The sequence below is a fragment of the Solanum stenotomum genome, chromosome 12 (genome assembly GCF_019186545.1).
Source record: "Solanum stenotomum isolate F172 chromosome 12, ASM1918654v1, whole genome shotgun sequence".
Taxonomy (NCBI): Eukaryota; Viridiplantae; Streptophyta; class Magnoliopsida; order Solanales; family Solanaceae; genus Solanum; species Solanum stenotomum.
Window position 1 is genome coordinate 24,325,016 of NC_064293.1, and position 16,056 is coordinate 24,341,071.

General features: G+C 41.4%; 3 protein-coding genes across 3 annotated transcripts in view; 2 read left to right on the forward strand and 1 right to left on the reverse strand.

The window, feature by feature from the left end:
* The window catches only part of LOC125849216 (uncharacterized), a 683,098-nt gene that overhangs the window by 66,784 nt on the left and 600,258 nt on the right, over nt 1-16,056 (reverse strand). The window lies entirely within an intron of this gene.
* Nucleotides 1,717-3,985, forward strand: LOC125847242 (uncharacterized). Its single transcript, XM_049526904.1, has 4 exons — nt 1,717-1,868; nt 2,211-2,348; nt 2,519-2,688; nt 3,885-3,985. The coding sequence occupies exons 1-4, from the start codon at nt 1,717-1,719 to the stop codon at nt 3,983-3,985; spliced, it is 561 nt and encodes a 186-aa protein (XP_049382861.1).
* Nucleotides 5,437-6,311, forward strand: LOC125847243 (uncharacterized). Its single transcript, XM_049526905.1, has 3 exons — nt 5,437-5,839; nt 5,961-6,133; nt 6,285-6,311. The coding sequence occupies exons 1-3, from the start codon at nt 5,437-5,439 to the stop codon at nt 6,309-6,311; spliced, it is 603 nt and encodes a 200-aa protein (XP_049382862.1).

Consider the following 16,056-nt stretch of genomic DNA (forward strand, 5'->3'; position numbering starts at 1 on the left):
TGGGTTCTCAATATATATATATGTTGTCTCATGAGATGGAAACCTTTTACGTTTAGCAAGTCCACGTTTCTAGTAGCAATATCCTTGTTCCTTAACTATGTTTGCCCACATAGGTATTACCTAGTGGATCCACCTAGATGCTATTATGTTAGTTTTACCTTGGCAAGTGGAACACTCTCTTTTAGGTGTGGGAGTAGAACACCGGATTCCATAAAGCTCACATGGTCTATGTCGGTTATTGCTAATATCCCTATTTTTTAAGAAGATGATCTAATGTATGAATATGACTTAGGTAAATGACTAATGAACTCTAATTAGGACTACTTGAGGGATACTACTTAGTATAGGTGAGGGTTTGAGACTTTACCTATGCATTGCACAAGTGGGTTCTCTGAGGAGTTCTTGTGTGAGTCCTTTATGCATGGTAACTTATGAATGATGGTAATGTTGGTTTCACCTATTATTAAGTTGATTATGTATGTGATTACACTTGTGTCTTCTTGATGGCTTTACTTAGTATATATGGTGGTATGGGCCTTCATATGTACATTGCACAAGTAAACTTGAAAAGATGGTCATGGGTGGTGTCTTATGATGGTATGATATAAATAGAATTCAAATAGGTAAGCTATGGGTTATGGCTTCTTGTTATGGTCATGAATGTCTCTTTATCTTGTAATCTGGATTGGCTAAATGTTCCTTGAATATGCATTATGGCTTTTAACTTGAAATAGCATGTTTTCGTATAAAGGTCCCTTTTATGCATGTTTTAAGTTGTTTTAATTGCATGGCTTCCATACTTACTACAATTGACTGTGCTGTCCCATATTTCTTCTTTTTTCTACTAAGTGTAGGTTTCGAGAAGTGTTTGTGCTACTAAGAGACTCAAGCTTGGACTTAGACTTTCTCCAAGACTTTTTTTGGTATGTCCTTAAGTTCTGAGGACACACATTATGACACTTATGTTCCTTATATTGTAATAGATTATTAGACTCCTTATGCAGTTGTCATTTTGAGACAATTCTATTGTAAAGGGCTATGGTCCCTAATTGAGATTCTTATGTTTACTTATATGGTTTCATTGAGATGATGATGTCTAGACATTCTACTTTCTATTTTCTATTATGAGACACTTTGACATTAATGTTGAAAAGTTTTTAAATTCCTCATTATTGAATGTTTATATGCAATGGCGAATATGCTAAGGGCTCGTATAAGACCCCTTCGGGGTCAAGTACACCGTGTTACGCCTAGGGGGTGCTCTCGGGGAGAGACAAACTTGGTATCAGAGCATAAGGTTAATTGGATAATATTAGGGTTGATGTCTCATGAAACCACATTTAGTAGAGTCTTGTTCATATGTGTGAAGCGTGCCACACTTATGAATGAGAGGCTATAAGATGCTTAGGAATTTTCACTTCTTTATTACTCATTGGTCATGCCTCAAGAATCTTAGTTCCATTAAGTGTTTCCTTCTAATCCTTTCTGAATACAAGAAGGACTAATTCTAGGAGGGCTGGATAGGAAAATGTGAATGAGGAGGTTCCCCCTCATGTTCCTCAAAACCCTCAAGCTCCTCAAAATCCTCAAGCTCCTATTGATGAAGGGGCTATGTCTAATGTGGAGATAAGGGCGACTCTTTATACCTTGAGTCAACTCATAACGACACATGCTAACCAGGAAGCTAGACCCCGGGTGGAGACCAATGTGAGTACCATGGCCTCACGGTTGAGAGACTTTACTAGGATGAACCCTTCTACCTTCTTGGGTTCCAAAGTGAATGAAGACCCACAAGGGTTCTTGGAGAAGGTTTATAAGATTGTGGAGGCTATGGGAGTTTCTTCTAATGAGAAAGTCGAGTTGGCCGGGTATCAATTGAAAGACGTGGCCAAAGTATGATACACTCAATGGAAGGACAATATGCCTTTAACGGCGGGTCCCATAACTTGGGAGGTATTCAAGAAGGCTTTCCTTGATCGGTTCTTCCCCCGTGAGAAAAGAGAAGCCAAAGTTGAGAAATTCATCAATCTTCGCCAAGGAGGTATGAGTGTCCAAAAATACTTCTTGAAATTCATAAAGTTGTCCAAATATGCTCCCTCTTTGGTTTCGAACCCAAGAGATGAAATGAGTCGCTTTGTCATCGGTGTGTCCGAGGCTATTGAAGAAGAGTGCTGAACGGCAATGCTCCACGACAACATGGATATCTCTAGGTTGATGGTACATGCTCAACAAGTGGAAGAGTCAAGGCTTAGAAAGAGGAATAGAGAGGTGAAGAGGCCAAGGGCCGATGAGGGAAATGCAACTAATGGTAAGTTTGAAGGTCAAGGTGAACCAAGGTTTAAGAAGAGGTTTCCAACCAAAGTCCTTCCAATTCTCCAAGGCCCAACAAAGGTAGGGTGTCTACCCCTAGACCACAAGGAGGAAGAGGTGGTAGTTCTTATGTTGAGAAACCTAATTATGAAAAGTGTGGCAAGAAGCATCAAGGCAAGTGCCTAGTTGGCACGGACAATTGCTGTAGTTGTGGGAAGAGTGGTCATGTGAGGAGAGATTGCCCTATGTTGAAGGTTCAAGGGAGGGAGAATAAGCAAGCTCAAGCAAGTGGGTCTAACTCCGATGCTCCTAAGAAGAATCACTTCTATTCTCTCCAATCCCGAGGTGATCAACAGAGCTCCCCGAATGTTGTTACCGGTATGTTGCTAGTATTTTCAATTAATGTTTATGCATTGTTAGAACCGGGTGCCACTTTATCTTTTGTTACTCCTTTAGTGGCTATGAAATTTGATGTGCTCCCAGAAACCCTAAAAAACCCTTTTTCCGTATCTACCTAGGTAGGTGATTCAGTTATAGCTAGTAGACTGTATAGGGGTTGTCTCATTTCATTGTCCAATAGAGTCACATTGGTTGATTTAGTAGAACTTGATATGTTAGACTTTGATGTCATATTGGGGGTGGATTGGCTTCATGCTTGTTTTGCTTCCATAGATTGTAGAACCCAAGTTGTGAAGTTTCAATTTCCTAATGAACCCATTGTAGAATAGAAGGGAGGAAACTTGATTCCTAAAGGTCGAATTATCTCATGTCTAAAGGCTTGTAAAATGATTTCTAAGGGTTGTATCTATCATGTTGTGAGAGTTAAGGACCTTGGGTCCGAGACCCCTCCATTAGAGTCGGTCCCCATAGTAAGGGAGTTTTCAGAAGTCTTTCCTAATGACTTTCCCAGAATCCCTCCCGAACGAGAAATTGAGTTCGGCATAGATCTCTTGCCGGATACACAACTGATATCAATTCCTCCTTACGGGATGGCCCCGGCCGAATTTAAGGAATTGAAGGCACAACTTAAAGATTTGATAGATAAGGGTTTTATTCAACCAAGCATATCACCATGGGGTGCACCGGTTTTGTTTGTGAAGAAGAAAGATGGGTCGCTTAGGATGTATATTGATTACCGACAATTGAACAAGGTCACTACAAATAATAAGTACCCGCTCCCTAGGATTGATGATTTATTTGATCAACTCCAAGGGGCGAGCTACTTTTCAAAGATTGACTTAAGGTCGGGTTGTCACCAACTTAGGGTGAGAGGTGTTTATGTTCCTAAACGGCATTCCAAACAAGATATGGTCATTTTGAGTTCCTAGTAATGTCTTTTGGTCTCACAAGTGCCCCGGTGGCATTCATGGACCATATGAATAAGGTGTTTAGACAATACCTTGACTCATTCGTGATTGTTTTCATTGATGACATTTTGATATATTCTAAGAGTGAGAATGACCATATGGAACATTTGAGGATGGTGTTGCAAGTTCTCAAGGACCAACGGTTGTATGCTAAGTTTAGCAAATGTGAATTTTTGTTGAGATCGATTGCGTTTCTCGGACATATAGTGTCAAGTGAGGGAATTGAAGTAGATCCAAAGAAAATAGAGACGGTTAAGAAATGGCCTAGACCCTTAAGCCCTACCGACATTATAAGCTTTCTGGATTAGCTGGTTACTATAGAAGGTTTTTTGAGGGTTTCTCCTCAATTTCTTCTCCATTAACGGCTTTGACCCAAAAGAAGGTTAAATTTGAATGGTCGGAGACTTGTGAAAAGACTTTTCAATTGTTGAAAGATAAGCTTACCTCCGCTCCGGTATTGACCTTACCGGAGGGTATCGAAGGGTTTGTAGTGTATTGTGATGCTTCAAGAGTAGGGTTGGGGTGTGTCCTTATGAAACATGGTAAAATAATGGCTTATACTTCTAGACAATTGAAGATTCATGAAAAGAACTATCCAACCCACGATCTCGAACTAGCGGTGGTAGTCTTTGCTTTGAAGATATGGAGACACTATCTCTATGGGGTACACGTAGATGTGTTTACCGACCACAAAAGTCTTCAATATGTTTTTAGCCAAAAAAGGTTGAATCTCCAACAAAGGAGGTGGTTGGAACTTTTGAAGGACTATGATATGAGTGTCCTATACCACCCCAGAAAGGCTAATGTGGTTGCGGATGCATTAAGTATACTGTCCATGGGTAGTTTTGCTCACATAAAGGATGAGAAGAAGGAGTTAGTTCAGGAGGTTCATAGGTTGGCCCGATTAGGTGTCCAACTAAGGGATTCCTCCAAGGGTGGGTTTATGGTTCATCATTGTTCCAAGTCATCACTTGCGGTTGAGTTTAAGTCCAAGAAACACCTAGATACTACGTTGATGGAATTGAAATAGTCGGTTCTTGATAAATCCACTGAGGCTTTCTCCTAAGGGGGAGATGGGGTGATTAGGTACCAAGGAAGATTGTGTGTGCCGGATGTGGGTGACTTAAGGGAGAGAATTTTGGAAGAGGCTCACATTTCTCGATATTCTATCCATCCGGGAGCCACCAAAATGTATCGTGACCTACAAGAGATCTATTGGTGGAACGGAATGAAAGGGGATACAACAAGCTTTGTGGCCAAATGCCTAAATTGCCAACAAGTCAAAGCCGAGCATCAAAGACCGAGAGGTCTATCTCAAGATATAAGTATTCCCACTTGGAAGTGGGAGGATGTCAATATGGACTTTGTGGTAGGTTTGCCTCGTACTCGAAGGCAACATGATTCTATTTGGGTCATTGTTGATAGGATGACTAAATCAGCCTATTTCCTTCCCGTCAAGGTTTCGTATTCGGCGGAAGACTATGCTAAGTTATACCTTAAGGAAGTGGTGAGGTTACATGGAGTTCCCTTGTCTATCATTTCGGTTAGATGTACCCAATTTACTTCGCACTTTTGGAAAGCATTCCAAAATGGGCTTGGTACTAAAGTGAAGCTTAGTACCACATTTCACCCTCAAATGGATGGTCAAGCCTTGGAGGACATGTTGAGAGCGTGTGTGATTGATTTCAAAGGTAATTGGGATGATCACCTCCCCTTGATTGAATTTGCCTACAACAATAGTTACCATTCAAATATTGCCATGGCTCCATTTGAAGAACTTTATGGTAGGAGGTGTAGATCTCTGGTTGGTTGGCTTGAAGTAGGTGAATTTGCTCTTCTTGGTCCCGAGGTGGTTTATGAGTCTATTGAAAAGGTTCGACTTATAAGAGATAGGTTGAAAACGGCTCAAAGTCGGCAAAAGTCTTATGCCGACAATAGAAAGAAGGATCTTGAATTTGGGGTTGGTGATTGGGTTTACTTGAAGATCTCGCCCATGAAAGGGGTAATGAGGTTTGGTAAAAAGGGGAAGCTTAGTGCTCGGTATGTGGGCCCTTCTGAGATTTTGAAGAGAGTTGGAAATGTTGCTTATGAATTGAACTTGCCTAATGAGTTGGCTCCGGTTCACCCGNGAGGTTTAGTAAAAAGGGGAAGCTTAGTCCTCGGTATGTGGCCCTTCTGAGATTTTGAAGAGAGTTGGAAATGTTGCTTATGAATTGAACTTGCCTAATGAGTTGGCTCCGGTTCACCCGGTATTTCATGTCTCTATGCTCAAAAAGTGTGTAGGTGATTCGGTAGCCATACTTCCTTTAGAGGGTTTGGGTGTTGATGAGAACCTTTCTTATGAAGAGGTTCCGGTTGAGATCCTAGACCGACAAGTGAAGAGGTTGAGGAATAAAGAAGTAGCTTCTGTTAAGGTTCTATGGCAGAATAATCTAGTTGAGAGTGCTACATGGGAGGTAGAGGCCGATATGAAGTCCCGTTATCCTCACCTCTTTCTTGCTACTCCTATTCAAACTTGAGGTAAGTAGTTTCTCTTGAGTTTGTAATGAATTAAGAGTTATGGTTATTGTGTGATCTTTTGCCATGTCTTCTTCCTATATGGTGTAGGTCCATGTGAGGAAGCGTATTACATAATTAAGTCTCTCATGAATTATATGTCCCTTTTGTTGAATGCTTTTAGCATGATTATTGCATAATTTGACTTATGAGGTAAATTTGTGAGCATGTGTAATTGTGTGTAATGAAAAGCTATGTTGAATCTCATGTTGTATTGCATGTGGTTATGATGTTGACATGTGTGACCTCATGAGATAAGTTGATGAACATGTTGGTTATGTTATGATGGAGTAGCATGATGGTTTAATATTGCTATGTTGAGCTTGCTTGTGTTGGAGAATGTAGTTCCTCCTATGTTTATATGAAATGGTAATTTTTGGTGCATAATGAGATTTTTTTTTTGTAATAGTTTCTTTTCTTGTGTTGCATTGAGCTAATGATGTAGAGAAGGTGTTTCCTCCTATGAAATGTGTATGTGATTGATATGTGTTGTTGTTTGGCTGCTAGTCTTGAGTCTTTGTCCCCCTAGGAGTGATTAAAGTGTCATTCGAAGACGAATGTTCCTAAGGGGGGATATTGTAACACTACGGAAATCTAATGACCTATGCTAGATCCTAAATGATGACTAATGATTTAATGAGAGTAGAAATGATGTTTCAAGACCTAATTTAATGTAATTAAATTGGTAAGAAAGTGTTAGTGCATAAACGTCAAGAAACGACCAGGAAGTCTGGAAACTAGTGCATTGAACTGGTGAGGTGCTAGGTCTTGTAACTTGAATTTAGAGTGTCGTAGGTGGACTAAAGTTTGTAAAAGGGTTTAAAAATGTAAAATTTCATGTTTAAGATCCAAACGTCCGGGTATGACTCCCCAAGGACCACCCAAGGGGTCCTTGAGGAGGACCCAAATTTGGAACCAAAAAGAAAGAAGAAGCTGTCCAAAACAGGTTGGACTCACGAGGGTCAAACCATGATGAATAGGATGACTCACGCCCCGTAGAAAGCGAGTCGTGAGTCCACACTTAGAATCCTCCAAGTGGCCTACAAAATGACCCCCCTCAGTCCCAAACCACGAGCATGCAGTACGGTCCGTAGACTGACTCACGCTCCATGAAAGGGTCTCGTGAGTTGAGACTTAGTCTCCTCACCAAAACCCTCGTCTGCACCCTCTCAGTACCAAACTACGAGTGGCCATTACGGCCCATGGTTCAATACATGTCCCGTGGACGGGGACTCGTGGATGACACTCGAGTTCACTGCCTCGACACGATTTAAATGGGGGTAGTTTAGTAATTTTACTAATTAATTTTTAAGGGTTAAAAGTGGTTATAAATAGTTATATTAGGGTTTTATTAAGTAATAAACAAGTCTTCCACCTTATAACTCCAAATCATAAAATCAAAATCCACTTCTCTCTAAACTCTCTCTCTAAAGACTCTAGAAGAAGAATATTACATTGGAGCTAGGGTTTCAAGGTTTCTTCCCAAATTCCTTGGAGTTTCTCCATTGACTCTCAAAGGAATTCAACTAAGGTATGGTTGCTTTACACTCTTGGGATCTTTTCCCCAAGAGGCCCTCTAAAAAAATATGAATTCAAGGTTCCCCAAAATTCTAGGTTTTCTCTCAATTTCGTGGGTCACTTTTCAAATGTGTTTTCATTGAATTAGAATGATTAATTATGGTTGTATATGATGATTTGTGGATGATTGATGTCATGCGGATGGATTTTGAACAAATCCCCACAAGACCCATGAATTCCCGTTCTTTCTCACTTTAAACCCTAGTATGACTTTAATGGTGAATGAAGGATGAGAATCTAATTTGTAATTGTGGATATTATTATGGTATTATGATGTTGCTCTATATGATGAATGATTATCATTGAATTACGGTTGAATCTTGATGTGATCCTTGAAGGCTATGAATAAAACTACCATATAGTTTTTACGATCACATACAATAATGCTACACAATCACTATCTATCGTTCCAAGGGAATTGTAATTTTCAAGTTTATCATGCAAGTTCATCTAACAATTACCCAAGGTCAAGACCCAACTCCCGACTTTCTATATTCAATCTACGAATCGAAATTCAACGTGAAAGGAAAGTCTATTACCTTACAAGCAACAAAGAGTGGGGTGATTGCGTGATGATACTAAGCTTAGCAAGACCAACGAGTCACCTCTTCGTTACTGACCAAACACCGGACCCTTTTTGTTAGATTATGGGATGGGTTGTATTTGAAATGGAAGGGAAATTAGGGAATTATGGAAGAAATGATATGATGGAGGAGTTATGGAGTGATTTAGGGAGGTTAGGGAATGTTAGAAACGGTTTTGGGAGTAATGAAGGGAAGGGGAATGGTTTAAAACAAATGGGGGAATCCGGGCCTTCTCAGACAACCTGAGGTATGGACTCACGAGACCCAGTCTACGGTCCGTGAGTCGATCTACGGTCCGTAGATCAGGACCGTAGATCACTCATACACTTGAAAATTTAGAAACTCACCTGGGATCTACGGGCACCATCTACGGTCCGTAGTTTAATCGACGGATCGCCGATTGTGTCCGTAGACTTCTGCACCAGACCATTTTTCTGCAGAATTTTCGTGGTGTACCTGCACATGTAGCAACCATTAGGTTATTCTTTCTACATTTTCTGGACACTTTTTCGACATGGACCCTATTCTAATTCTAGCCAACACTAGTACAAAACTAAAATTTGATACATGGAATCAATCGAACAGCGCGAACTACTAGAGCAAAAACAAAACTATATCCTATCGTTGGCTAGATTGTACATCTTGGGTTGCCTCCCAAGCAGCGCTTGATTTAACGTTGCGGCACGACGCAGGCCTCTTGATTACTCAGACTTCATCAAAATTGTAGGCCTCAATCATTTCTTGTACGGTTTCAGCATTTCCCAAATAGATCTTGATCCTTTGCCCGTTTACCATGAACCTACCATGAACCTTGTTCCATCCTTTTTTTCCAGCTCAACCGCCCCATGGGGGAACCAATTTGTGAGCAAAAATGGTCCGGTCCATTTGGACTTGAGATTGCCTGGAAACAAGCGCAACCTAGAGTTGAATAGAAGCACAAGATCACCAACCACAAATTCTCGCTTTTCAATTCTTTGATTATGATACCTCTTCATCTTCTCTTTGTACAAGGCTGAACTTTCATAAGCTTTTAGGCGAAACTCATCAAGTGCATTCAAGTCATCCATTCTTTGATTAGATGCGGCGCCCCAATCCAAATTTAATTTCTTCATTACCCACATCGCTTTATGCTCTAGTTCTACTGGTAAATGACAAGACTTCCTATATACAAGTTGGTAGGGAGACATACCTATGCAGGTCTTGTATGCAGTGCGGTATGCCCATAGAGCATCATCAAGCTTCTTTGACCAATCCGTTCTATTGGCTTTCACAGTCTTCGCCAATATCTGTTTGATCTCTCTGTTGGATACTTCAACTTGACCACTAGTCTGTGGATGGTAAGGGGTGGCTACATTGTGGCGGACACCATATTTCTCAAGTAGTACCTTAAACAACTTATTGCAAAAGTGAGAACCTCCATCTCTAATAATAGCCCTCGGTGTACCAAATCTGGAGAAGATGTTCTTTTTCAAGAAACCGGTGACACTTTTACCTTCATTGTTGGAGAGCGCAACTGCTTCCACCCACTTCCATACATAGTCAACCGCAACAAGAATATACTTCATCTCATATGAATTCACGAATGGACCCATGAAAACAATGCCACATACATCAAACAACTCTATCACCAATAGAGGATTCATAGGGAGCTCTTTCCTCTTTGAAATCCATCCTTCTCATTGGCAACGATCACAAGATTTGTCGAAATCATGAGCATCTTGGTGAATGGTAGGCCAGTAATATCCACACTGCAAAATCTTATGTGCAGTCCGAATACCACTATGATGCCCACCAACAGGCGATGAATGGTATGCTTCAACTACACTCAACATCTCAACCTCGGGCACGCAGCGACGAATAATCCCATCAGCACAACTACGATACAAATAAGGTTCATCCCAAATGAATTTCTTCACATCATGCATAAACTCTTTCTTTTGGTGAAAAGACAAATCGGGAGGCACAATATCGCTTGCCAAATAATTAGGAAAGTCTGCGAACCAAGGAATCAGATCATGAGAAGCAGCCAATACCTGTTCATCTGGAAAAGCATCATTAATTTCGGCCCTATGTCCAAGCTTTAGCATAGCCTCTTCCTCTAATCTGGACAAGTGATCGGCAACTTGATTTTTGGTTCCCTTTCTATCTTTTACCACAAAATCAAACTCTTGCAGCAACAGTACCCATCTAATCAATCTTGGTTTTGCATCTTTTTTCGCCATCAAATACCTCAATGCAGAGTGGTCAGTATGCACTATGACCTTAGTACCAAGCAAGTAGGAACAAAATTTCTCGAATGCAAAAACCACCGCAAGGAGTTCTTGTTCGGTCACAGTATAATTCTTTTGGGCCACATTTAGAGCTTTGCTAGCATAGTAAATAGGGTGAAGAATTTTCTCTCGCCTTTGACCCAATACTACACCAAGCGCCAATCCACTCGCATCGCACATTACCTCAAATGCTTGTCCCCAATCCGGTGAAATAATGATAGGTGATGTAACCAACTTCTCCTTCAACTCTCCAAATGCTCTAAGACAGGCATCATCAAAATATAACTTACTCTCCTTCTCGAGCAGTTTGCACAAAGGATGTGCAATTTTTGAGAAATCTTTGATGAATCTCCTATAAAAACCTGCATGTCCAAGAAAACTTCTAACACCTTTTATTGAAATGGGTGGCGGAAGTTTTTATATTACCTCAACTTTAGCTCTATCAACCTCAATACGTTTCTCTGAAATTCGATGTCCCAACACTATACCTTCCTTAACCATGAAGTGACACTTCTCCCAATTAAGCACCAAGTTGCAGTCTTCACACCGTTTAAACACTTCGGCCAAATGATCTAGACACCGATTAAAAGAGTCACCTACAATTGAAAAATCATCCATGAACACTTCAATAGTGTCCTCCACCATATCAGAAAATATCGACATCATACACCGTTGGAAGGTAGCTGGGGCATTGCATAACTCAAATGGCATCTGTTTGAAAGCAAAAGTCCCATATGGGAAAGTGAATGTGGTCTTCTCTTGGTCTTCTGGAGCTATAGAGATTTTATTGTAGCCTGAATACCCATCAAGAAAACAATACCAACCCTTTCCTGCAAGTCTATCAACATCTGGTCCATGAATGGCATGGGAAAGTGGTCCTTTTCTGTCCACGCATTCAACTTCCGGTAATCCATACAAACTCTCCATCCAGTAACAGGCCTTATTGGAACAAGCTCATTTCTTTCATTTGGAACCACAGTCATACCACCTTTTTTAGACACACACTGTACAGGATATACCCAACTACTATTTGAAATGGGATAAATAACTCCTGCATCCAGCCACTTGATGATCTCCTTTTTGACTGCTTCTTGAATAGGTGGATTTAGTCTTCTCTGGTGCTCGATACTGGGCTTATGATCTGGCATGAGTTGTATTTTGTGAGAGCAAATACCGGGAGGAATCCCAATGATATCCGCTATAGTCCACCCAATAGCTCGCTTGAACCTTTTCAACACAGTCACCAAGCACTTTTCTTGTCCTGCATTCAAATCTGCCGCAATGATGACCGGCAAAGTATTCCCTTTGCCCAAGTATACATACCTCAAATGCGGTGGTAGAGCCTTAAGCTCCAATTTCGGTGCCTCAACAATAGATGGTCTTGTTGGTGGAGACTCACGATTCTTCATGTCTTATTCATACTTCTTTGGTTTGGGCCGGTATTCACACCTATCGATTATGGCTACCAACTCATCATACTATTTAATGTCATTACTACTGAAGTTCATAATAACTGTTGCTAGTGCCTCAACACCTAGTCGCTCTTCAATTTGTACTTCAGTCCCAGTCTCCACTCTGTAAGTTATGGCAGATACTGTTTGGAGCTCACCACTCTGCTTCATGGACCTACAAATATTGAAAGTTGCTTCTTCATTATGTAGTCTGAATTTCATCTGTCCCTTTTCCATATCAACCAACGCACGCCCTGTGGCAAGAAATGGTCTCCCAAGGATGATGGGAACCTCAAAATCAACCTCACAATCAAGAATCACAAAATCTGCCGGAAAAATGAATCACTCCACTTTCACTAGCACAACATGGAGTACACCAATGAGCCTTTTCACAGTTCGATCGGCCATTAGTAACCGCATTGCAGTGGGCTTTGGGTCCCCTAAACCCAACTTCTTGTAAATAGACAAGGGCATGAGGTTGATGCTAGCACCAAGATCACACAATGCCTTAGCAAAGTGTAACAACCCTATAGTACATGGGATTGTGAAAGCACCAGGGTCTTCCTTCTTCTCTACAAGAGATCTTGTAGCAATTGCGCTACAATGCTGCAATTTATCATCATCTTCAAAACTCACAGACCTTTTCTTTGTCACCATATCTTTCATAAACTTCGCATACCCTGGCATTTGTTCCAAAGCTTCTATCAAAGGAACATTGATAAAGAGGTGCTTCAACATAGTAATAAACCTGCGATATTTACCATCCTCAGTCTTCTTCACTAACCTCTGTGGAAAAGGTGGTGGAGGTCTAGGTATGGGGACCACTTTTTGAGATATCTTCACTTCTTGCTCTATTGCTTTCTCAGACTATGGTCTAACCGCTATCACATCATCTTATTTCCTAATCTCAACTTCCACCACAGACGACCTAGGTGGATCTATGGTTTGTTTACCCCCTCGATTAGTAACTGCCATACAATGACCATCATTCTTTGGATTCTGGATGGTGTTGCTAGGAAGAGTGCCAGGTTGATGTGGGTTCACTGCAGTAGACAACTGAGTCATTTGCTGCTCTAGATGCTTTATTGACACTGCATGGGCATCAACCTGTTGTCCAATACCAGACAAGTCGCTTCTCATCTCCTTCACATTCTCATCAGTTGCATCAAACCTTTTCATCATCTTCTGCATCATATCCTCAAAACGCACCATATTGCCTCCAGTTTCCCTAGCACCAGATTCCCGATTTTAAGGTGGAACGTAAGGTCCAACCCGATCATTTTTATTTCCATAGTTGTTCCTGTTGTAGTTGTTGTCGCGATTGAAGTTCCCATTCCGGACATAGTGACCCTATCGGTTGTAATTTCCATAGTTTTGACCTTGGTTTCCTTGACCTTGGCGCCAATTTTCCGTGTTGGATCCTTTGGCATTTGGTCGGAAACCCCTCGTCTGGTCATTCACAGCATAAGCATCTTCTTCATAGTAACACTCTTCCACTGGTGGTGGAGTTCTAGTTATATAATTCACAACATTTACCTTTTCTGGTCCTCCGCTCACATGCTTCAATACCAACCCCAACTCGGTCGTCATCTGGGCCATCTCTTCACGAATGTCATCTGCAGAGTTGTTATTTGTACTATGAACGGCAAATGTGTTTCTCCCAGTATCTGACTTCCGAGTACTCCATGCTTTATTGTTGCGAGAGATCCTCTCCAGTTTTTCAGCAATCTGTGCATATGTACAATCACCATATGAACCTCCGACAATAGTGTCAAGTACTGCTTTATTGTTATCATCCTGTCCTCGATGGAAATACTCCTTCAGTGACTCATCATCAATCGGTGGTTTGGGACACTTCTTACGAAGGCAGTGAATCTGTCCCACGAGATACTCACAGACTCTCCAGGTAATGCCACAAAATTGTTGACCCTATCTTTGTGATTGAACTTCTTAGACACTGGATAGTACTTTGCTTTAAACACCTCTGCCAGTTGGTCCTATGTGAATATTGAGTTATACGGAAGCTTAGTGAACCATACTGCAACATCGCTTGTCACTGACAGAGGGAACACTCGTAATCCAATGATATTCATATCCAAGTCTGGTCTACCTACACAAATTTTGCAAACCACCTATAGCTTGGCCAAGTGAGCATATGGATCCTCCTATGGCGATCCTGAAAATAAGCCTCTTGCTGTAAGTATCTGCATCAAACTACTAGTCACCACAAATGTGTGCCCTGGAGGTAGAGGAGGAAGGACAATGGGTCCATCAGAGTCTGCTATATCGATGTTGCCCCGATAGTTGTCATGTTGTTGTAGGCCTGGTGGACCATGCACTCTCACTGCATCTCCCAATTAATTTTCAGCTAGACCCTGATTTTCCCCACCAACTACTCTTGGCTGTTGTAACTCAACTGCTTCATCTAGATTTCCTCTGATAGGATTAACTGGAAGTCCTTGATTGTTCATTCTTCGTAAAGTTCTGTTCAACTTTGGATCGTACGGAGTAAGTGGCTCGCCTTGGCTCCGTGTACTTGGCATACACTAGAGTCGGAACTTGAGAGAGACAAAAACAAAGGGAAAAAGTAAAATTAGGAAATATTTGNACTTTCTCATCAGTTGTATCAAACCTTCTCATCATTTTCTGCATCATATCTTCAATACGCGCCATATTGCCTGCAGTTTCCCTAGCACTAGATTCCCGATTTTAAGGGGGAACATAAGGTCCAACCCGATTGTTTCTGTTGCCATAGTTGTTCCTGTTGTAGTTGTTGTCGCGATTGAAGTTCCCATCCCGGACATAGTGACACTCTCGGTTGTAATTTCCATAGTTCAGACCTTGATTTCCTTGACCTTGGCGCCAATTTTCCGTGTTGGATCCTTGGGCATTTGGTCGGAAACCCCCATCTGATCATTCACAGCATAAGCATTTCTTCATAGTAACACTCTTCCACTGGTGGTGGAGTTCTATTTAAATAATTCACAACATTTACCTTTTTTGGTCCTCCGCTCACATGTTTCAATACCAACCCCAACTCGGTCCTCATCTGGGCCACCTCTTCACGAATGTCATCTGCAGAGTTGTTATTTGTACTATGAACGGCAAATGTGTTTCTCCCAGTATCTGACCTCCGAATGCTCCATGCTTTATTGTTGCGAGAGATCCTCTCCAGTTTTTCAGCAATCTGTGCATATGTACAATCACTATATGAACCTCCGGCAATAGTGTCAAGTACTGCTTTATTGTTATCATCCTGTCCTCGATAGAAATACTTCTTCGGTGACTCATCATCAATACAGTGGTTTGGGACACTTATTACGAAGGCAGTGAATCTGTCCCACGAGCTACTCAATGACTCTCTAGGTAATTCCACAAAATTGTTGACCCTATCTTTGCGATTGAGCTTCTTAGACACTGGATAGTACTTTGCTTTAAACACCTCTGCCAGTTGGTCCCATGTGAATATTGAGTTATACGGAAGCTCAGTGAACCATACTGCAGCATCGCTTGTCAGTGACAGAGGGAACACTCGTAATCCAATGACATTCATATCCAAGTCTGGTCTACCAACACAACTTTTGCAAACCACCCTTAGCTTGGCCAAGTGAGCATGTGGATCCTCCGATGGCGATCCTGAAAATAAGCCTCTTGCTGTAAGCATCTGCATCAAACTACTAGTCACCACAAATGTGTGCCCTGGAGGTAGAGGAGGAAGGACAATGGGTCCATCAGAGTCTGCTATATCGATGTTGCCCTGATAGTTGTCATGTTGTTGTGGGCCTGGTGGACAATGCACTCTCACTGCATCTCCCAATTGATTTTCAGCTAGACCCCGGTTTTCCCCACCAACTACTCTTGGCTGTTATAACTCAACTGCTTCATCTAGATTTCCTCTGATAGGATTAACTGGAAGTCCTTGATTGTTCATTCTTCGCAA